Raw genomic sequence first — 22,613 nt, 5'->3', positions numbered from 1 at the left:
ATGTTCTGATAACACATACACATAGCAGGCCTAGAAACAACACAAGTGGCCTTGAAACAAAGTGTATCTCTGGAAATAATTGTTTTCTTGTTGGCAGAGAGGTGCCAGTTTGAAGTGATGTGTTCTTTGAAATGTAAACTGTTGCTAAATTTTTGAGGTCCATTCCAAAATTGGGATGTGCTAATGGAATGTTGCCAAGTAATGTAGTTTGTTACCTGTTTATCCAATAATGTATGCTTTGTATAATTTGCTTATGTTACTAAAGACCCCTTGTCAGTCTTGTAATCCTCAGAGAACTCTTGATTTCTTGGTGCCTTGAGGGCCCATTCTCCCTAGATATATTAATATTAATAAATCTATTAGTCTTTCCTACTTACAGGACTCCTTGTGTGTTCCTTGATTGGATCGGGGGACACACCTGGCTATGGGTTGCGTGGAACACTGGCAACAACGCAACCATTTTAGATCACTTACAGTGCAACCCAAGGAGTTGCAAGGAATTAGCACCATTGAAAAGACATTTGAAGTGACTTGAAAAGAAAGCCTACCATCATTTGTAACAATTGTATTCCTGTGGGCTCAAGGGGCCAGATTTATGCAGACCATGGACCACATACCATATGTTTGACTGAAATACTTACAAGATTGTAAGTGCGTGGATTTTCCCTGGAAGGGAGACTGGCTTTTAAAGACCAGTGGTCTACATCAGTTCAAAAACAGTCATGAGAAGACAAAGAAGAGGGAATAAAAGAAATGAGAGAGAAATAGTCACCTTTTCTCATATTTCATTCTTTTGGCTTTCATTAGTTGCTGTTGTCTCCTGACAACACTACAGTCCTCCCACGCATTCCCCCCACACCAATTATTCAGTACAGGATTAACACATTTCCAATTAAAATATTAAAACGGGTCTGTAGCCCTCATTTGCAAATGGGCTGTGACTTTTGGAATCACAGCTGCACATACATATTCATAAGCATTCAATAAATAATTGCCCTGTTTAAAAATTACATTTTGAGCTCCACAGTGACAATGCCCTGCTTCCACTGGTTTCTCTAGGCATAATATCAAAGGAATAAAGGTGACCAGCAGTTCAGGAAGATACTACAGAAGCTGGTAACACTATGGAAATGAATTCATTTCCCCAAGGCTGGTGGAAAGCCTTGAGTTCTACTTCCCTAAATTTCTATAGAGCTTTTGTTTTCACGGGGCATTCCTTTATTTGAGGTTGTGTGATAGGATTCCTGCCCTATGGTTTCTCTAAGTGCTAAACTAATTGGCTTCACAATGATCTTTAAGTGTCGCAAAGTACCTCACTATTCTTTTAAACTGTTCTATTAGGCTTCATTAAGCTTAAAATAACAGAGATGGTATTGTGGGATAATTGCGGATGTCATTGAAAAAAAATAGGGATCCGCTGAGGCTGACAATGGCTTCAAGTGCTTTCATAAATCAGCTGTTAACTGCTGCTAATCTGCATCTTGTTGATGCAATCCAGATCTGCCAAGGATAAACATATGCCTTCCACATCTGTTGCAGGAAGAAACATGCATTCCTTGAAAAGGGGTCACCTAGTTTGCTTTAGTTGTATAGGAAAACTGCCATTCTCTCCAAATGCAGCTTCATTTTGTGGGGAGACCACCTTGTATCCATTCTCCCTGCTGGTGTAAATTAAGAAAAGTAACACTTGCTGTTGAATCAGAGAGTTAAATAGTAAAAATATAATTTTTAGCCCTTTTACAAAAGGCATGTCTTTCCATAATCAGGATGGTGCCAAAATATATTGCAAAATCCCCGATAATCCCTGATAACCATGCAGTTTAGATGATACTCCATACTAGGGTTAGGACAGAGGCCCCCAACCTTTTTGAGCCCAAGGATGAAATGGCTGGTGCAAGAGGCAGAGAGATCCACAAAAAAGCTGCTGCAGTTTATTTTCAATCACACAAATAAAGATCCTTGTGCTGGGCTGCAAACAGACGGGCATTTTGATGCTGCAGTCTCTTGGCTTTTAAAAAGCCACACCAGGTAGAGACATGCTGTGGCAATCAGACAGCACCTGCACAGCCAGCTGGAGAATCATGGGCTGCACACATGCTAGAAGAGCATTCACACCACTTCTGCGCATGCACAGCATGGGCATTGTGCACCCCAGGCATTCAGATGGCCACAAACACACTACAGAGGCATGGAAAGGAACTTGCCATCGGGAAATATCCGGTGGCTATTAAAGGCAGAATTGAGGCATTGGAAGATGAGGTAGGTGTGATTGCATGGCCGGGGTCAGAGGTGCATGTGTGAATACACCTCTTTAATCCAGGGGTAGGAGCTGGTTATGGTGGGGCAAAACTCTCTTCTGAATGCAGACCTCCAGTGGCAACTACTGCCAAAAGAACACTTTTAAAAATTTGCTACGCCCATCAAATTTCCAGCACCAATCAGAAGTATTGCTGGGCAAAAGTTCCATCTGGCCCCACCCACTTTCTAAAAATACTTGGTGGGCACCACCAGGAAAACTGTTAATGGGTACCATGGTGCCTACAGACACCATGTTGGGGACCCCTGGGCTAGGCAATACATTCAACCTGAGTTCAGAAAAGGATGCAATACCTTTGCAGATACTGGTATGCTGCCAATCAAAGTGGGGTGAGGAAGAGATTAGGGTTCTACTATCAGTCACACTAGCAAGCCAATGCCCAATGCACTGTTAGCATCTTAGACCTAGCTAGTGGGTGCACAGAGCCAGGAGACAATGACGAGCATAAATGTTCCTTCATGCCCATGCTGCTAGTTCCTCAGGAATTTTGCTGCTAGTACTGAGAACAAAATGCTCTGGTGTGCTGCTGTTCATTGCACATGCCAGGAGTTGCCTACCTTTGCTTCACACTATGGAAGATCATGGAAGGACAAGTCGGCAAACTTCCTCCTCCCAGTTGTAAACAAGTTTACTTTTGATTTGTTGATTGATACTATGACATCAAACGAACAAACTGTAGGATTGGATTCCATGGATGATTTTCTACAGATGGAAGTCTCCATGGGGTCTTTTGCAACAGGCCAAATAGTTCTTCTGCTGGATCATTTCAGTACGGGGTAGAGTGCAGGTGCGGAGGCTGAAGCTCTTTTTGCATGAACACTGTGGTCTTGAGTCTTGAGGAAGCACATACACAGGAACGGAAAAACAACATGCAAGTCATATATGACTCTGAAACCCTTCAGTGGTTGGGTCTCTGGCCTCACCCTGTGAACTCCAGCTTGCAGAAATTGACCAACTAATTGACTGAAATTTGTTATCAGTATCATGTCTCGTGTCCCAGAGACATCACAGTAAACAGTGGATTGCTACAGTGATCTGCAGAAGCTCATTTATGATCCTTCTCCACTCACTTCTTTCAGGGCCAAACAAGAGAAGTGGGGTTTTAAATAGTTGGGTCCAGCTATTGGCTAATCAATAGATTGAGAATATTATATGTAATTTGTCTCACACCAGGAAAGGTGGGAGCATTAGGTAAATTTACAGTCTTTTGTTTTCACCACAACATATGAGGTTGAACCACTAAATCACGGGTGTCAAACATGTGGCCTGGGGGCTGAATCAAGCTCCCAGAGGGCTCCTATCAGGCCCCTGAGCAACTGGCTGTCATCTGCTTCCTTCTCCCTCTCTCTTGCTCCCTTCTGCAGGAACTTTCTTTGCCAGGCTTGCTTATTAATTGCACAGGAGCTACAAAGCAAAGCCTTTATTTTCTCCATTGGCTGAGGCTCCTCCCTTGTGGAGGAAGCGGGGAGGGAGAACTTGCTTTACCAGGCACAGCAGAGCTACTGAGCTGAGCCTCTCTTCCTTATGTTGGCTGTTTATTGTTTTATTTTTCAGCATAGCCCTTCCCTATTTTCTAGTAAACTTTCTTAAAGCTAATTACTGTGTGCTGCATTATTGTTTTTACTCTTTTAAATATACACAACAATATGACTACTTCTGGCAGCTCAGATTCCTAACAGGACATTCACTGTCATGATATTTATTTACTTAATTTCATTTATATCCCCATCTTTCATCCCCAATGAGAGAAAATGGGGGCAAATCCACTTGGAAGTGCATTGAAAGTGGATTGAAAGTGCATTATTTAGTGTGTATAATTGCAGTCTTACGTTGTTTTTCTCTCCTCCATTCTATCCTCACAGCATTCCCATCAGGTAGTTTAGACTGAGAGTGCCTGGCTGGCCCAATGTGACCCAGCAAGCTTCTGTAGCAGAGTGGAGATCTGAAGCTGGGTTTCCCAAATCCCAATCCAACACTCTCGCCACTACCCCATGCTGGCTCTTAATATAACCTCCATGGGTGGATTCTGAAGGTCCCAGGAAGAGGCACATAGAAACTCATGTAGAAACTTCCTGGGGTACTTTTTCCAGCCTCTTGAAACTTTTTTGACTTCTCCTAACATCCCTTTGATGTTCTAGCCAACCAGGAATCTCTGCTTTTTGTCTTGCCGTTTTGTTGTAGGTAGAATCCAGTGGGGTTTTCGTCACAATATTTGATATAGGCATAGTGGTTTTATACTATTCTTTGCATTTGGCTTTTTTAGTATGGGTTGGCACCACATATTCAAAATAATTCTGCAAATTACTATACATATTTCCCCCCCCCCCCTCAAAGGTGCAGCACTTGTTCTGGAAGAGGCAACAAAACCTGCACGACATGCCAGGGGGAGAAGAAGTTGCTACATTTCATCCAGCTCATAATCACTTGGTATGTGGTCTTGTTGCTATTTATATTGTTTGACTACTAAAGACTCTCAAAAAAGACCGACAGTGCAGTCTTAAGCAGAATTTGAACTGAGATTGCACAACGAATCTCTCTGTGTTGAGCATTCAAGTATAACTCATTTAATGAACACACACACGAGAGTCTTGATCCTATGAACTTTCCACTTGCACAAGAGGGAGATGAGTGATTTCACTTGCTTTCCCTTTCTTACTTCAGATTTCTGTGTCAGGTGGTGTACTGTCCAGAAGACTCACCTGACCTCTAGAATAGGTTTTGTGGAGATCATGGAAGGCTGCTGAGGGAATGGGGAGGCAGGGCAAGAGCCACCTCTACTTGTGGAAAGCTACTAGGATTCAATATGTAAACCTAGCCTGCAGAATGAGTGGCAATATCCACATGGATCAAAATTTCATTGGATGAGGCTCCTTATAAAATATTTGCAGCTGTTTTTCTTGGGATGACTTCAACCTCATTTACACACACACACTTCGTATTCTGCTTTTCTCCTTGATTAGAACCCTAACATGCTTTTTCACATAGTTGTTCCCTCTTCCTCCTTATCCTCACCACAACAACCTTGTGAGGTAAGTTAGGGAGAGAGACTGCAACAGACTCAGCATCACCCAGTAAGTTTTCATGTGGACTCCTTCTGGATGACCTTGATCCCAATCCAAAATCCATAGCCTAACCTACCTCATAAGGTAGCCTCTCATCCATAGATTAACAAATAGTCTGTCTCAGTGGTCCAAACCTTTCTTTCTTTTCAGGAAGAACAATGTATACGAATTCATTTCTGATGATCAGTTTAACTTCCCAAGGGAACTGCTCAGTACAGCCACGGGAGACAACATATTTAAAGAGGAAAATACTCTGGTAAGCAATGATAGATATCTTCAAGGCATGACTCATGATACCAGGCATAGGGTACCTCTGATTCCTGGCTACTTCCCTTTAATACTTTCAAGATCATTTTGTGAAGGTGTCTGAGGTCTGAAGCCCCTCTCCTGCCCTTACCAGCTTCTCTGAGATGGCCAGCAGGTTTATGTAAACCTTCTCCCTCCAACTTGCAGGGGAGCAGGGCTGGCCCTAGAACCTTTGGCACCCTAGGCAGAAATAACTACTTCCATCCATAGGATAGAATGGAGGCATTAGGCCTTCCGCCCATAGGATGGGATGGAGGGATTGGGCCGCCGGTGCGGGTTGACACTAGAGAAGGGTTTAAAACTTTAAACCCTTTCTCTGGGCTCATGCTGCAGAGGCGGCCTGATCCCTCCATTTTATTCTATGGGCCCATAGATAGAATGGACACCATTCTATTCTATGTGCACATAAGATAGAATGGAAGGGGAGGGAGAGAAAGGAGGGGGTAGATCTTCCTCCTGCATTTCCAGCTGAGGGGGGGAGTAGATCCTCCTGTGTTTCCAGCAGAGCAAAAGACAGGAGGAAAGCCAGCCACCTTGCGCCTCTCAGGCAATCCCGGGAGGTGTATGTGTGGGGGGGAGCAGGGAGGAGATCTTTCTGTGTTTCCAGCCTCAACTGGAAACACAGGAGGAAAGCTGCACTCTGCAGCAGGCACCCTTCCTCTCCCCCTCCGCCCCGCACGGCAGCGAGGTAAGATGGGGAGGGCACCCCAGGCTGGCTTAGCCCTGGCTGGCTGACTTTGATTTGCCTCCCTTCTGACTTGGAAGGGAAGCAGCGCATAACCATCAGGCTCTAAAGCAAGCTGAGACATTTGCCTAGGGCACTGGGAGGGTGAGAGAGTGCCCAATTTGGCACACCCACCCACTCAGTGCCCTAGGCAGATGTCTAGTTTGCCTAGTGGCAGCACTGGCCATGCAGGGGAGGCATCGGTTCTCTCAAGGCTTGAGCCCCTATCAAGGGGGTGAAGAGAAATCCAGGTAGCTGGAAGTGGTGGAGGCACTCACAGAGTGGGCTTTGCTCAACACCTGGTAGTGAGGACCCCCAGGGTCCCAGTCCCACCTCTTCAACAAGTCCATCCAACATTGTGGGCTGTTTCTTCAGCCCTTTGAGGCCTGCAGTGGCCAGACAAACCACCCCTTCAGACCCTGGAAAAGGAGCAGGTCCAGGATGTTACCAGAAGTCCAGTCCTGCCCACTCCCAATGTCTCATGAGGCTCCACCCCTTCCTTAGGGCACTGAAAGATCCTGAGGCTGGCACACTCCATAAGTTAAAAGATGGGCCCAGGGTGAGATAAGGGGATTCACTAGAGCTCTCTCTCATGACTGGGGAAGAACTAGGCATGAGAGAGAGCAGCTCAGACACAGATAAAGCCCAGAGTAGAAAGATGCTCCAGAGCACAGCTGCCCCAGACCCCAGTTCCCAAGGGTCAGAATAGAGTTGCCAGGTCTGACTCGGGAAATATCTGGGGACTTTGGGGGTGAAATCAGGAAACTTTGGGGGTGGAGCCAGGAGCCAGGTTGTGACAAGCATGATTAAACTCCGAAGGGAGTTCTGACCATCACATTTAAATGCCTTTCCTTCATTGGAAATAATGGAAGATGGGGCCCCTTTTTTTGGAGCTCATAGAATTAGACTCCCTGGTCCAATCTTTTTGAAACGTGGATTTGTTTTTTAAGGAGAGGCACCAGATCCTATGCTAAAAATTTGGTGCCTCTACCTCAAAAAACAGTTCCCCCTCCAGAGCCCCAGATACCCACAGATTGATTCTCCATTATACCCTATGGGAACCAGTCTCTATAGCAGGCCTGTAGCTATGGTTGGACCCCCAATCCCACCTCTTCAACAACAAGGCCAGGGTCCCAGTTCCACTGCATATCACCCCGACTTCCAATTCATTGCTGCATTCATTCTTGGCAGTTTTAGAAGAAGCTTGGAAACTGCTTGTATTTTGGAAGGTGTGTGTGCCTTTAATTCTCAGCAGGAGGAAAGTTGGGTAGGGGGCAGGGTAAGCAGGCAGAGCCACATGGCTCTTCCCAGTGAGTGTGTGAAGCTGTGAGAAGGTAAGAGAGCAGAGTCTCTCAGTTTTGCATTTATTTCCAAAGTCATTTGCATAGTAAAATAGATAGTAAAGAGTAAACTAGAACCTGATTATGGGATGGAGGAAAACTCCACCCCCTAGACTGCTCTGATTTCTAGGAGAATGAAAAATTTCACTTTCTTTTAGTGGAAGTGCAATTGCTGGGGAAGCCTTTGAAGGTAAAAAAGAGGATGAGGAAATGAAGACTGTATTCAGGGGAACTGCACTGCTGTATTTTTATTTATTTATGTATAAAGAAGAATGGGAAAGTCTTCTGGATCCACCCCCAAAGTTTCCAGACTCCATTATTACATAGGTCTCATGGTCTCATGGCAAGATGGTGGGTAGGTGGCTGGGAACGACAGTGAAGGAGCACCACATATTAATAATTTCAGAGTCAGACTATCACAAAGTAAATACACCATTTTACTCATTTACTCATGGGGGTCGTTGAATGTAACAGTCTGCTGTATTTCAACCAACTTTTTCAGACTTACACAGGAAAATGAAAGTTGGTTGAAATACAGCAGACTGTTACATTCAACGACCCCCATTGGTAAATTGGCCCAGTGAGATCACAAAAGTGCAGGCTTGCAAACTGTTTATTTTGGCTGCTTTGTATGTGTGTGTGTCCCTTAATAGAGCTATGGCAAGGGATTTCTGGGAGAATGAAAAATTTCTCTTTCATTTAGTGGAAGTGCATTTGCCGGGAAAGCCTTTGAAGGTAAAAAAGAGGATGAGGAAATGAAGACTGTATCCAGGGGAACTGCACTGCTGTATTTTTATTTATTTATGTATAAAGAAAAATGGGAAAGTCTCCTGGGTCCACCCCCAAAGTTTCCAGACTCCATCCCAAAGTTCCCAGTATTTTCTGAGTTGGACCTGGCAACCCTACATAGGTCTCATGGCAAGATGATGGATAGGTGGCTGGGAACGACAGTGAAGGAGCACCACATATTAATAATTTCAGAGTCAGACTATCACAGAGTAAATACACCAGGCCAAGCAGTTTCAAATCCACTGTATTCATACAATTTATATTCATTTTGTGTAAATGATATGAAAGTGGAACATGCAAACTTTGACACTTCAGCTCCTATTATACTGCCCTTGCTGCTTTTATCACTGATAAAAGAGACAGACGAGCCTGGAATAGGAAATGGAATATTGCTGTTATTACAACTGGTTCAAATTTTATCTGGCTGCACAATGCCTAGGTAGATTAAGGAGAATAGCCATTACTTTAACAAATTATCTCATTCCAGGAGGGGGCTGGCTGGGCACAGAGAGAAAACTAGATCCAGGGCAGTAAGAATTAATGCATGAAGCTGCTTGTTTAATTTCAGGTATATCCTCTTGTTGACTTTCCTTATCCTGATATGGCTCTGGCATCGCAAAGAGCAATAGCAGATCATAAGGCAGCTTTCACAAGGACATCTAACATTCTGCAGCAGGTATGTCAAAGGGGAATATGTATAGATAAGGTTATAACATTTTTGCCACATTAAATGTCAGAATCATGAAAAAAAATATGAAGAAATTACGGTACATTTCTAAACAGAAATACCCATTTCTAAATCCATTGCACTCAATGGGATGAGAACAGTGCACCTAATCACATTATTTAAAAAGCAGGTTAATCATCTTTCTCTTAGCTCAGTTTAAAAGACTAATTGTTATTTGGGATTTTCAGAGTAGCCCCATCTGTAAATACAGATGGAGGCATGGACAGACAATACAAGCCTGAGAAAAGCTCCAGGTTTGCAGAAAGATCTGATTTTTTTTTTTAAACTAATAGTAATGAAAATTGTGGGATTAAAATCATACAACTGGCTGGTGCTGCACAGTAGCTGGAACTGAGCAGTGTTTGCTCAGAGAGATGCTGCTATGGAAAAGAAAACTGAATAATGTTAGGTTGAATGGTGGGTGCAAAAGAGAAAAGGAAGCAGCAAAAGGGGAGAGGCTATAGGGGCTTCTGGGGAAGGGAAAGAGGAAATAATGGGGGAGGAGAAAATGCCCTTCACAAGTCCTTTGAAAAACTGAAACTGAAGGATGTATGTGCTAATTTGGAATTTAACAAAATGACCAGTCTTTGTTATGAGGAAAAGTTTTATTTTCTTAAGTAACCATAAGAACACAGGAGAAGCAGTGTTGGATCAGGCCAGTGGCCTATACAGTCCAACAATCTGTGTCACACTGTGGCCAAAAACCAGGTGCCATTGGGAGGTCCACCAGCAGAGCTGACCTCCAGAAGCCCTACTACTATCACCCCCCAAGCACCAAGAATACAGAGTATCATTGCCCCAGACATAGTGTTCCATCTATACTTTGTGACTAATAGCCACTGATGGACCTCTGCGCCATATGTTTATGTAATCCCCTCTTGAAGCTATCTATGCTTGTAGCTGCCACCACTTCCTGTGGCAATGAATTCCATGTGTTAATTACTCCTTGGGTGAAAATTACTTCCTTTTATCTGTTGTAAGCCTACTGCTTATTAATTTCATGGAGCGCTCATGAGTTCTTGTATTGTGAGAAAGGGATAAAATTACTTATTTCTCTACCTTCTCTATCCTATGCATAACTTTGTAAATCTCTATCATGTTGCCCTTCAGTCGTCGTTTCTCCAATCTGAATGCCCTAGCTTCTATAACTTTTCTTTATAGGTAAAGCTAAGTGTTCCATCCCCTTAATCATTTTAGTTGCCCTTTTCTGCACTATTTCCAATGCTGGAATATCTTTTTTGTGGTGCAGTGACGAGAACTGTACACAGATTTCCAAATGAAGCTGAACCATTGATTTATACAGGGGCGTTATTATACTGGCTGATTTGTTTTCCCTTCCTAAAAATACCCAGTATAGCATTTGACTTTTTTATTGCTGTCCCACACTGAGTCCACTTTTTCCATGAGTTATTTACCACAGCTCCAAGATGTGGTCAGTCTCTGCCAGTTCAGACCCCATCAACATGTATTTATAGTTAAGATTTTTGACTCCCAACATGCACTACTTTGCACTTGCCCATGTTGAATGTCATTTGCCATGCTGGCACGGTGACACCACTTGTCCAGTCATGACAGATCCTTCTTGAGTGCCCTCACTGGTTCTTGCCATCCTGCACAACTTAAGTGTTATCTATAAACTTAGCCACTTCACCACCACTTCACCTTTGGAATGCCAGCATTTTGGGCTGTGACATACAATTGCTCCTTAAAGAAAAAAAAATTATTGTGTAATAGCCATTCATAATCATCCTTGAAAAAACAATATTCGTTTAAACTAATCTGAACCTAGTTTTTGACATAGGATAGCAACATTACTTCATTTGAGCACCAGGTGGCAGAGTGGCAATATATTTTCTGGAGAGATAGCTCACTTCTGTATCTCTTAGGATAAACTTCATCACCACCAGTATCCATGTTTATAGAAAGCAATTCTGTACTTGTGTGTTGACTAAATGCTTGTTTTAAATATGCCTGTCTGTTGACATGCTTTTTTAAACAGGCAGGTATATATTCATTTTTTGCTTGTTTGAGCTGTAACCAGCAGACTACCTTCAGAAGATGATGCTCATGATCATAATCAGATCGCTGTCCTCCGGTTGGCTTTCAACTGACGCGGAGCCTGTATTGTAGGGAAACTGAAGAAATGCCGTCTCCACTGAAAACATATAATATCAAAGAGATTAGCACCAAATTATTTCTAATTGTTTTAACTACTGAATGTGTAATTTGTATAATATATATAGATTTTAATTGCTTGTTATGGTTTTTTATACTGTGAGCCGTCCTGAGCCTGCTTCGGCAGGGAGGGCGGGATATAAATAAAATAAAATAATTGCATAGCACATTTAAGGTGTTGGAAGCTTCACAAGCATCATTTCCACACTCTTTATAACAGCTGTGCAGTGTAGGTCACAAAGAACATGGGAGTTTAGGCACGGATGTCTTTTTCAAAATCTAAAGTAAATTATCAAAAGTCTTAAGACGAGAGCCATTTGGGACAAAAAGCATTATAATATGCATAAAATGCATACATATGTGGGAAGCAGAATAACAGGAATGTGGTGGACACTGCCATCTTGCAGAAGGTTTAGAAGTGGTCATTTGTCAGAGTATATTTGACATGATAGCATCGACAATGATACATATAATTCCAGAGAACAAAATTTGAGTCCAGCGGCACCTTTAAGACCAACAAAATTTTATTCAAGGTGTAAATAGAAGTAAATTGCTTTAAAATAAACCTGATTGTAAGAGCAGGCAGGGATGAAATGGGCACTAGAATCGAGCTTTGCTTTCTTGCAAACAGAAAGAAATAAAGCAAGGAATAAAGCAAGCGAATGAGGAAATTAATCAGGGGGAAAATTAAATCCTTGGTCTGCCCCCTCTGTCCACTGCCTTAAATAGGCGCTACTGCAGGAGTGGGATTGGTTGTGGCAGGCTGCAGAACTGGCTCACTTGCTGGCCTGCTGGCAGCTCCAATGCACTGTCACCAATGGCCAGGGCAGGTAGGGCTGGCCACTTCAGTGCAGAGGATGGAGGCATGGCGTTTAGCTGGTGGAGGTGCTGCCAGGCACTGACCTTGCTGGTCCCATTCTCTGGCACTTTGTGGGGCCTGGCTGATGTGTAAGGGGGCCAGGCCCCCCTGTGGGGTCATTATAGCTGCAGGCCTGAATCAGACACAAACACAGTTTGTTGCATGCTGAAGCCTGCTCTTGTTCCTTGCATCTCCCTCCACTTGTTGTATTTAAATCTTGTGTAAACATTTCAAGCTCCACTTCACAGCAACATCGGCATGCAATTGCTTCCATGAATAGTGTGCTCCACACAAATCATGAGCTTTTTAGGGTTACCAGCTCTTGGTTTGGAAATTACTGGAGGTTTTTGGGGTGGAGCCTGGGGAGGGCAGCATTTTGGGAGGGAAGGGATCTCAGTAGGGTATAATGTTATAGAGTCCACCTTCCAAAGGAGCCATTTTCTGCAAGGGAACTGATCTCTGTAACCTGGAGACGAGTTGTAATTCCAGGAGATTGGCAAGCACCACTGGGAGGCTGGCAGCCCTCAATGTAATCTCAGTTTATATGATTAATTTGCTTGGAGTTCCTTTCTTTCTTCCCTTACATTTCTCTCTTTCCTTTAACGGAGGGGGGGGGGAGGAAATCTCTTTCCAAGGTCTGTGGCGGCTCTCATCAGCCCATTTAGAAGTGTCCAAGGCCTGACCAGAGCATTCTAGTTCAAAGGAACATACAGCTCAATTAACAATGTGAGCCTCCCAAGTTTTGCAACTCATCTGCAAGTTAATTAAGATTCCATTTCAAAGGCTGAGGTGCTAGATTGCTCAAGTCTCAGATGTTGAAAGTGTTGAAAGTGTCAAGTGTGAGATCTAAACTACCTAAACTACCTAACTGCCTGGGTTTAGCAAAATGTATTAATTAGCTTCTTGGCAGAAGTGTGTTGGGCAGAGAGTGTTTGAAGCAGAGAGTCCATACACACCTTCATCCTACTGTTCAGCTTTTAACTATAGTATATCTGTTTTTTTTTTTCAAACTTTATTTGTGAAATTATTTAAACAAAAACAAAATAACATTTTAAAGGTGGAGCAATGACAATCACAATTAACAATATATACAACCTTTGTCAATTATAAAGAGATGTTCTAAATTTACATGCCCACCTTTTAAACCATTAGGTCTCAGTCTTGGTTTCCTATAAATGGTGTAACTCTATTGATGTGGCTCATTAGGAGTTTGAAAATGAATTCACTTTGGTCCTATGAGTATGCAAGAAAACTGTAAAAATAGTTAGCCACATCTTAAAGTTATAGCGTGCATTTAAAGAAAAGGAAAGGTCCCCTGTGCAAGCACCAGTCGTTTCTGACTCTGGAGTGATGTTGCTTTCACAACGTTTTCATAGCAGACTTTTTACGGGGTGGTTTGCCATTGCCATCCCCAGTCATCTACATTTTCCCCCCAGCAAGCTGGGTACTAATTTTACTGACCTCGGAAGGATGGAAGGCTAAGTCAACCTCGAGCCGGCTATCTAAAAACCCAGCTTCCTTAGGGACCGTCTCTCCCCATATGAACCCCAGAGAGCACTGAGGTCAGCCGGGAAAAACTTGTTGACTATTCCCGGACCGAGAGAGGTGAAGCTGCAATGTACCCGTAACCGGGCCTTCTCCTCTATAGCTCCGAGCCTATGGAACCAACTTCCAGAGGAAATGCGGGCCCTGAGGGACCTTGAACAGTTCCGCAGGGCCTGCAAGACCTTCCTTTTCCGACTGGCTTTCGCTGATGAAAATGGAAATTGCTAAGGAAACCGCCATCATAAAAAGTAAACATAGCATTAGCACTTTTACTAATTTAATTTAATTTTTAAAACTTAAGCAGATTTTGCCGCCCTGAGCCTGCTCCGGCGGGGAGGGCGGGATACAAATAAATTGTTGTTGTTGTTGTTGTTGAGCTTCCGCTGGGGATTGAACTCAGGTCGTGAGCAGAGCTTAGGACTGCAGTACTGCAGCTTCAACACTCTGCAGCACGGAGCTCTTCTAGTGCATTTAAGAGCAGGCACCAAATAGAACAACAGCAAATATTGTCCTGACTTTTCTTGGTCAAACTGGGAGAAACAAGAGATGGTCTCTTGAAAGTTAGGGTGAGTTAGGGTGAGGAGTCTAGCAATGCAATGCTAAACAGAGTTACACCCTTATAAAGCCATCAAAGTCATAGAAGGGTATAACTTTGTTTAGGATTGCACTGTTAAACTCTTTAAAAGCTGACCTAAGAGTCATTGTCCCACTCTGCAGGGGGAATAGGGAAAAGGTAACAAGTCTTTTTCTGTCTTGTGATTGCAGTTGATTGGATGGGAGGATGGTTAACATCAGTACTGGCTGACCTACTGTAAAGGTCCCCAAACATTTAGAGCCTGTGGGCACCTGCTGAATTCTGTTGGCAACCTAGCACCTCAGATTTTGCAACAGAACCTTGTAATTAACTGGCTAATGAGTTGCAAAACTTGCAACAGAAACTCCTGGTGCCAGGAGGCAAAACCAGGGGGAAGGCTTCAGCCTCTATGCCCTATTGCTGGCCTTCCATATAAATTGGTTGGTCACTGTGTGATATAGTAAATTCTGTCTCCTGCTTTTTGTCTCATTACCTGGCTGTAATCATAGTTTGAAGCATTTTTTTTTGTCTCCTGGTTTGGCTCAGAGACCAGATGCCAGCTGCATTAGTTCTAGGGGAATGCAGCGCAGGAAGGTAACATGGGGAAGGAAAGGATTAGAGCTCTGTGCTCTGGTAGGATTGTTAGGGGAAATTGTCTTAATTTCTCTTTATTCAATTTCTCTAACAATCTGTTCCCTTGCCCCCCTTCTGTTTAGGAATTTGGAGTCAGTTTCTAATCAATTCTATTTTGATCAAAGAGAAAGTCAAAGAGAGGAGGGGCAGGCAGAAAGAAAAGTTTTGCAAAATTTCAGACTTTTACTCCTCATATACTCATAGACAGGCAGTGCCCTCCCAAACCTTCCTATCCTCCTCCTAGAGCATCCCTTTCTGATGTGTACCATAAAACACTTCCAAGGGATGAAGTTGCAAAAGGGTGCATTGAGAAATGAAAGAACATTCCTCCCTTCAAAAGAAGGGAGAGAATAAGATGAATGAATTGCTATAGTATAAAAAAGAGAATTTCAAAAAAGAAACTCCACACCCCATAACAGCACTATCATCTGTCTGTTTTCTGCTAAAATAGACACCCTTCTAAGCACATGTGACTAGATAATCAACACAGGGATCCCCCCCATAAGGGTCATTTGTCCCTCAGAGGAACAGAAGAGAGAAGAGATTGAATTTATACCCTGCCCTTCACTTGGGAGTCCCAGAGTGGCTTACAGTCTCCTTTCCCTTCCTCTCCCCACAACAGACACACTGTGAGGTAGGTGGGGCTGAGAGAGCACTCTTGAAACTGCTCTTGAGAGAACAGCTCTTTTGAGAACTGTGACTGACCCAAGATCACCCAGCAGGTGCATGTGGGGGGAGTGGGGAATCAAACCACTACATCACTTAACCACTACATCAAACTGGTGCCAAAAGTAGCCTGTCTCTTTATTGTTTTGTTTTTGCACATAACTTTGACTTTTGTTGTAAAGGAAGCAGAAGGAGACTGTGTGGTTTAGTGGTTAGAGTGGCAGGCTAGAATTTGGGAGATTGAGGTTCAGATCCCCACTTGCCATGAACCTCACTAGGTGACCTTGGCCCAGTCATTCTCTCCCTGCCCAGTCTAAGTCACAGGGCTGTTTCGAGGGAGGTAAAGACAGGAGAACACTATTCACAACCTTGTACCCCTTGGAGAATGTTTGGGATTAAAATGTACCGACTAAAGAAAGAAAACAGAAGGGGGAAAGTCATTGAACTACCTATATGCTGGGGAAGAAATCCAGCAAAGTGAGCAGCTGGTTAGCACCAATGGCAAAAAAAAAAAAAATCAAATGTACAGCAGGAAAAAGTCTTGCTTTTGCAGTTTTTGTTTGCTTTGCAAAAGATAATATTAGTTGCAGGAAAAACAGATAGAATGAAAGTGAGTTTTCAGGTATGCATTCATTTGGCATTTAATACAAAGGGGTTGCTTGCATCAAAGGAGGCACAAATAAAAAGCAAAAAGCTGGAAAACAGCCTCTGAAACCAAGCCTTTCAAGTTCAGGGCCACTTTGTAGCACTCTGCCTCTTAAGCACATCACATTTCCTCTATGTGATCAGGATGGTAACATAAAAGTGGGATAAAAACACCTGAATGTATATTTCCAAAAGAGAAATAAAACCAAAGGGAATTCAAGCAGCTGATTCTCCTTTCCCTGCCATCTCTCTTACCAGTCCCTGCTTCAATTGGGATGATTTTTCAGATGCTAGAAATTTTTATTATATTGTAAACACCATGACAAAATTACGTATGGCATGCCCCAAATCATCTCTATCTATAACCACCAGCAACTACTTTGCTTGTTTTTAGATAAAACAAGGTATTCTTTGTCCTTGTTAACATGTTTTTACACTAAAGTTGTCACAGCTTTTGTATTTGACACAATATGAGATAAAGCATGTAAATATGCATATTTAGTGAGATTAAACAAAAACAGAGCTAAGGAACACTGAACATTTTTGAAATTTTCCCCACAAAGTCTCTCAACGAATGATAGCCTCTTCAAATAGGACTTAGTGAAGACGTGGATGAAGTCTTTAATTTCTTAGTGTTTCACTCGTGGTGGTGTGGAGAGAACAAGGAACCACATTTAAAAGTACTCTCATGGTTTCAATAGTTAGTTCTTCCTCAGATTCTTTCTCCTGATGTTACACGGGGCCATAGCTCTACTCTTTACAACATGGATCCATGCATGCTCTAATTAGCTGCTGCCGGGAGAAAGAGGCTGAGGAAGCTTTGCGTGAAAGTTTCATTGCTTCCGGTGGTTATTTCATATTGTTTATCTTCACACCAGTTCCAGTTGTATTTACTATTTGTATTTGACACAAGCTGTAGCCAACTGCACAAAGTACTTCAGTGGTAGATAGGGTTGCCAAGTCTGGGCTGGGGAATACTTTGAGATGTGGGGGTACAGCCTGGGAAAAGATCTCGGCGGGGTATATTGCATAGAATCTGCCCTCCAAGGCAGCCATTTTGCCCCCGGAGAAATTGATTTCTTTAGTCTGGAGATCAGTTGTTATTCCAGGAGGTCTCCAGGTGGAGCCTGGAGATTGACAAACTTAATTGTAACTCCTCTGCTATAAACAGATGTTTATTTATGATTTATTTATAAAATGTATAACCTGCTTTTCTGTCCTCATCAGGACCACCAAGGAGCCTAATAGATGTAAAACATACTTTGAAAATACACAGGTGAAAAACCATTAAAGCCAAACAAAAAATTGCATCATTTAAACAATTAAAATCAGGTTAAAATACTCATACAATAAAGTACACATACATAAAAACAGCAATTAAAATCAAGTGCTTATATATCATTATATATGTTGTAGTATATTTTACATTTATTTTATTCCTCCCTTTTCTTGATTATAAAACTAGCAGCTGTTTTAATATTGTTTCTGGGGGAGGGAAAGCAGCAAGGTATATAGCCCAATCTCATCAGAGTTCAGAAACTAAGCAGAATTGGTACTTGGAAGGGAGACCATAAGGAAGAGTCTACAGAAGAAGGTAATGACAAACCACCTCTGCTTCTCACTTGCCTTGAAAGCTCTTTGCTGGGTTGCCATAAATTGGCTGCAACTTGATGGCATATTATGCACACACACTGTTGCTGGGGGGTTTTGGCATGAAATTTTTCTTGTGTACTGTCTTGAGAGTTTTTACATCATTTTTTTTAAAAAAACCTTTAAAAATGAAAATAAACTATTGTTATTTTATGCTACCCTTCCACTAAGCAGTTTACAGCAGCACACATGGTTCTTACCTCCTCCATTTTACCCTCACAACATCATTCTCAGGACTAGACCTGGCATATTCACTAGGCATATCTAGGCACCCTAGAGATGTCCTGCTGTCCTGTCTCCCCAGGGTATCTGGGTCTACTATGGAAAGCAGCAGCCCTGGAAGACACCCCTCCCCCCCCCAGCCCAGTGGACAGCTGTGGGAGACCTGATCTTCCTCCCCTACATTAAGTGGCAGGATGGTAGGCAAACCTGGACCTCTTCCTCCTTTCCTCTGCCTCACTTAGCTACCATGCCAGGGGATGAGGCAAATGGGCACCTTGGTGTTTCACCTCACCTTGCCGCTGCTCCACCAGGAGGAGGTCAGGTGGGAACTTTTTGCTCTTGTGTAGGGGAGGTGAAATCCATTTTAACACCTCATTATTCTTCTACCACCTCATCCTTATGTATATGTAAACCAAGATGAAGCTACCCCAGACTGAGAGCAAGTGAGAAGTCCAGTCTTACCCAATGAGATTCATGACTGAATAGGAATTTGAATTTAAATTTCTCCAGTCATATCCCAACACTCTACCCACTAGGTGGTTTCACAGGTTACTATGCAGGTATCTATTTGGCCCAGGTTTTGTTTTTTGTTTTTTTAATTCCAGTGAATTGGCAGCTGATGAAATGCCTAAGGTGCCTTTTAACAAAAGAACAGTGATATTCCTTTATAGCCGGGGATTAATGTCTCCCATCATTGGAATGGAATACAGTTCTAAATCTAAGAAGGTGGCCTTGGGCCAGTCACACATTCTCAGCCTAATCTATCTCACATGGCTGAGGAAATAAGAATGATGTAAGCCACTTTAGGTCCCCAATGGGACCTTGGCCTAGTAATACAACTAGGCCAGCCTAACCTTTCTCATAGAATTGTTGTAAGGATAAAATGGAGGAGAGAACTATGCAAACTGTTTTGGGGCCCCATTCTAGAGAAATGAGAATAAAATTAGTATTGGTAGTGATGAAGTCAATAACATTAATTGTGTGGAAGCCTCTATTGGGCATGTACTTTCCATGCTACTCTGTTAAAGTCAGAAGTTTTAGGCCACATGGGAGAAACCCACAATACAGCACTTTCAGTTGTCGGCATTGTTCCAGGGAGTGCTAACACTGGCATTGAAGGAAACCTGATTGCTGGACTCTTCCAACAAACAAGCCCCCTTCCCCATTCACAACTCAGGGACAAAACTCAACTAGAATATGACACTGATGTATTTTGTATTCAAAAGGAACTTCTGTCCTTTCTAAGTATGTTTTTAAATGGCAAATTGTTGCAGGATAAATGACATGGGCCTCTTTTGCGAGAAACAATTGCAGCAGGAAGATTCCATTGCATCTGGTATTTCATATTTTTATGTTCTTTTTTTCTCAGAGACAGATTGTTGAGCTGATTCCTGTCACAGAAGTTCAGTATCAATATGCGGGAAAGATGTACCTGTATTATGTCTATGGAATGGAAAACAAGGTATATGCCCTGGATTATCCAGAGAGGTACTGCTGTGGCTGTACCATCATCTGACAGTGAAATACTTGGCAAGGAGGAGGATTCCCTTAGTACAAAGCAAGCTATTTTTTTTTCCTGACTAAATTATCCGACTGTGAGTGCAAATGCCAGGAAGAGCAACATGTAACGCAGTTGCAGTGTTCAGAGCTAAGCATCAGAAGACACAATAATTATAACTTCCCAAATCTTGTTTATGCTACAGTTTCTACAATTACTATAATTGTACCTCTTTAGAATTAAGCATCAAAAATTCCATGTCTGAAAAGAAGCACCATAGGAGGAAACCAAGGAAGAGACAAGACGAAAACTACTCTAGAGGATTATGCCTTCAGAATAAAATATGCTAATGAAGCCAATGGGTGCAATAAAAGCACTTGCTTTGAATGCATTATGTTGATTACTATCGGATATGGATTTTTTCAAATAAGGGACTCGAATAAGAAAGGTCAAGTTATCAGTCAACTCTTTCTCAGAGACTTTTATTGTAACATGACATCTATCATGACATTGTGGGGTATGTTGCTGATGTCCAAGTATTTTATATTCATATATGAAATAAAGTGCATTACACTGGGCTTGGGATGAACATATGAAGCTGCCTTATACTGAATCAGATCCTTGGTCCATCAAAGTCAGTATTGTCTTCTCAGACTGGCAGCGGCTCTCCAGGGTCTCAAGCTGAGGTTTTGCACATCTATTTGCCTGGACCCTTTTTTGGAGATGCCAGGGATTGAACCTGGGACCTTCTGCTTCCCAAGCAGATGCTCTACCACTGAGCCACCGTCCCTCCCCAACATATGAAGCTGCCTTATACTGAATCAGACCTTTGGTCCATCAAAGTCAGTATTGTCTTCTCAGACTGGCAGCAGCACTTCAGGGTCTCAAGCTGAGGTTTTTCACACCTCTTTGCCTGGACCCTTTTTTGGAGATGCCAGGGATTGAACCTGGGACCTTCTGCTTCCCAAGCAGATGCTCTACCACTGAGCCACCATCCTTCTCCTAATTTTTATATTTTTATATAAATAATACAATGATTTAAAACAAATATTTATCAGCACTTTTGTTTGACAATATTCCCCTAGAAGATAAAGGCAGGGTCTGCCCTGACCTAGATGGCCCAGGTTAGCCTGATTGCATCAGATCTCTCAAGCTAAGCAGGGTCAGCCTTGATTAGTATTTGGAGAGGAGACCACCAACAAAATCCAGAGTCACTATACAGAGGAAGGCAACAGCAAACCACCTCTGTTAGTCTCTTGCTTGAAAACCCTTCAAGTTTACTTTGTCTTGACAGTACTTTACACACACATGAGGGGAAAGTCTACAATATTATGAAGGGATGGAGCAGGAGACCTTCCAATATGCAGCTTGAGGATGTATTTTCAGACTGGAAAAGCAAGGCATTCAACTCTATAGAGAATTTAAGATTGGATATGAAAGACCAGTGTGCTCTGGGAGGAAGCGGTATATTTCTGTTGTGTCTTGCATTTCAGTCCTGAAATTACAACACAGTGGATGCTATGGAGGTGACCAGTGGAAGTCCACTGGTCCCCGGATGTAGCTCCACAAATCAAGATCTGTGGCGGGAAGTTTAACTTGGACCTGGCCAGACTGAGGGTTGTTCTGGGTAATGTATATAATCGGGACCCAGCCCGTGTTGCCCAGCCTTGTGATGTACTCACTAATAAAGCATGTTGCCTTCAACACGTCTTGTCACTCAGTACATTACAACTTCCATAAGTGAACACTGGGAAACCCATACTCAAATGCCATTCTCTGCCATTCAGTAGTTCTCCCTGGGTAATTGTATGATCAGATGTGATCCATTGCTGTAGGAAAACCAAGTGATATCTCCAAACACAAATGCTTCAATGACTCACATGAATGACTGAATGACTTATTACAGTCAAAGACCAAATCAAAAGTAAATATAGTAACAATATCGATACACAAAAGTGACCCTCGTGCACTGAGGAAGAATTATTTTTGAGTACCACAAAATTATCCTACCAAAGTCCTGTTCTTGGGCCACCTTCACAAGGTTTAAAGCCATCTTATCTTACCCATGTTATTTCTATCTCACCTAGCTTTTAATATACATGATGTACAATATATTGGAATGTGTATATTCCAATTAATTGTCTTGGTGCATTTATTTGTCCGTGTTGCTGACTAGATAACTGATTATGTGCAATAAGCAGATTGCTGTGTGCTAATTCACACAGTTGTTGTTTTTATGGCTTATATTAAGAAAGTATTGGAAGAATGTCCTTTAAAATTTGCCCACCAGAGAGCAGTAGTGGCAAAGATAAGTTCTGTTTCTGTTTGATATAGAAAACATTAGTAAGACTATTGCCTTAGCAAAAAAAAAAAAATCTTTTATCTGGGGAGGGGAGGAGGTTGTTGCTGACTACTGTCATTTCCCTTGGAAGTCAATTAGCTGCACGTATGGCATGTCCAGCCACCCCACCTTTTTCTATATAGGTATGTACTGAGTATCATTGCATCATTTGGAAGCAAATTCCCAGATCCAGAATACTTCTGATCCAGAAATTTAGATTTAATAGAGGCCAATGTATTGAAACCAAGACCATTAAATACAGAGAAAGGGCTTCCATTTCTCAACCTGGGGCATAATTACTTTAAAAGAACCATGCACATGAAGAACCAGCATGATGCAGTGATTACATAGGAACCAGGAGACCTGGGATTATTTATTACATTATTTAGAAGAAGAGATTGAATTTATACCCCACCCTTACTACCCAAAGGAGTCTCATTGTGGTTTACAATCTCCTTTCCCTTCCCCTCCCCACAACAGATACCCTGTGGGGTAGGTGGGTCTGAGAGAGCTCTCCCAGAACTGCTCTTGAGCAGAGCA

At 42.5% G+C, this 22,613-nt stretch overlaps 1 protein-coding gene across 2 annotated transcripts in view; it reads left to right on the top strand.

Moving 5' to 3' along the window:
* SSUH2 (ssu-2 homolog) overlaps nt 1–20,133 on the top strand; it is a 66,079-nt gene extending 45,946 nt beyond the window's left edge. For both annotated transcript variants that reach the window (XM_060238277.1, XM_060238276.1), the window contains 4 exons: nt 4,652–4,744; nt 5,530–5,635; nt 9,107–9,214; nt 19,604–20,133. In XM_060238277.1, coding sequence (XP_060094260.1) covers nt 4,652–4,744; nt 5,530–5,635; nt 9,107–9,214; nt 19,604–19,750 — 454 coding nt within the window. In that variant the 3' untranslated portion in view covers nt 19,751–20,133. The remainder of the gene's footprint in view (nt 1–4,651; nt 4,745–5,529; nt 5,636–9,106; nt 9,215–19,603) is intronic.
* Nucleotides 20,134–22,613: the final 2,480 nt, after the last annotated feature.

Source organism: Heteronotia binoei, chromosome 5 (assembly GCF_032191835.1).
Source record: "Heteronotia binoei isolate CCM8104 ecotype False Entrance Well chromosome 5, APGP_CSIRO_Hbin_v1, whole genome shotgun sequence".
Lineage (NCBI taxonomy): Eukaryota > Metazoa > Chordata > Lepidosauria > Squamata > Gekkonidae > Heteronotia > Heteronotia binoei.
The sequence above is the reverse complement of the archived record's forward strand: the minus strand, read 5'-3'. Positions and strand labels throughout refer to the sequence as shown.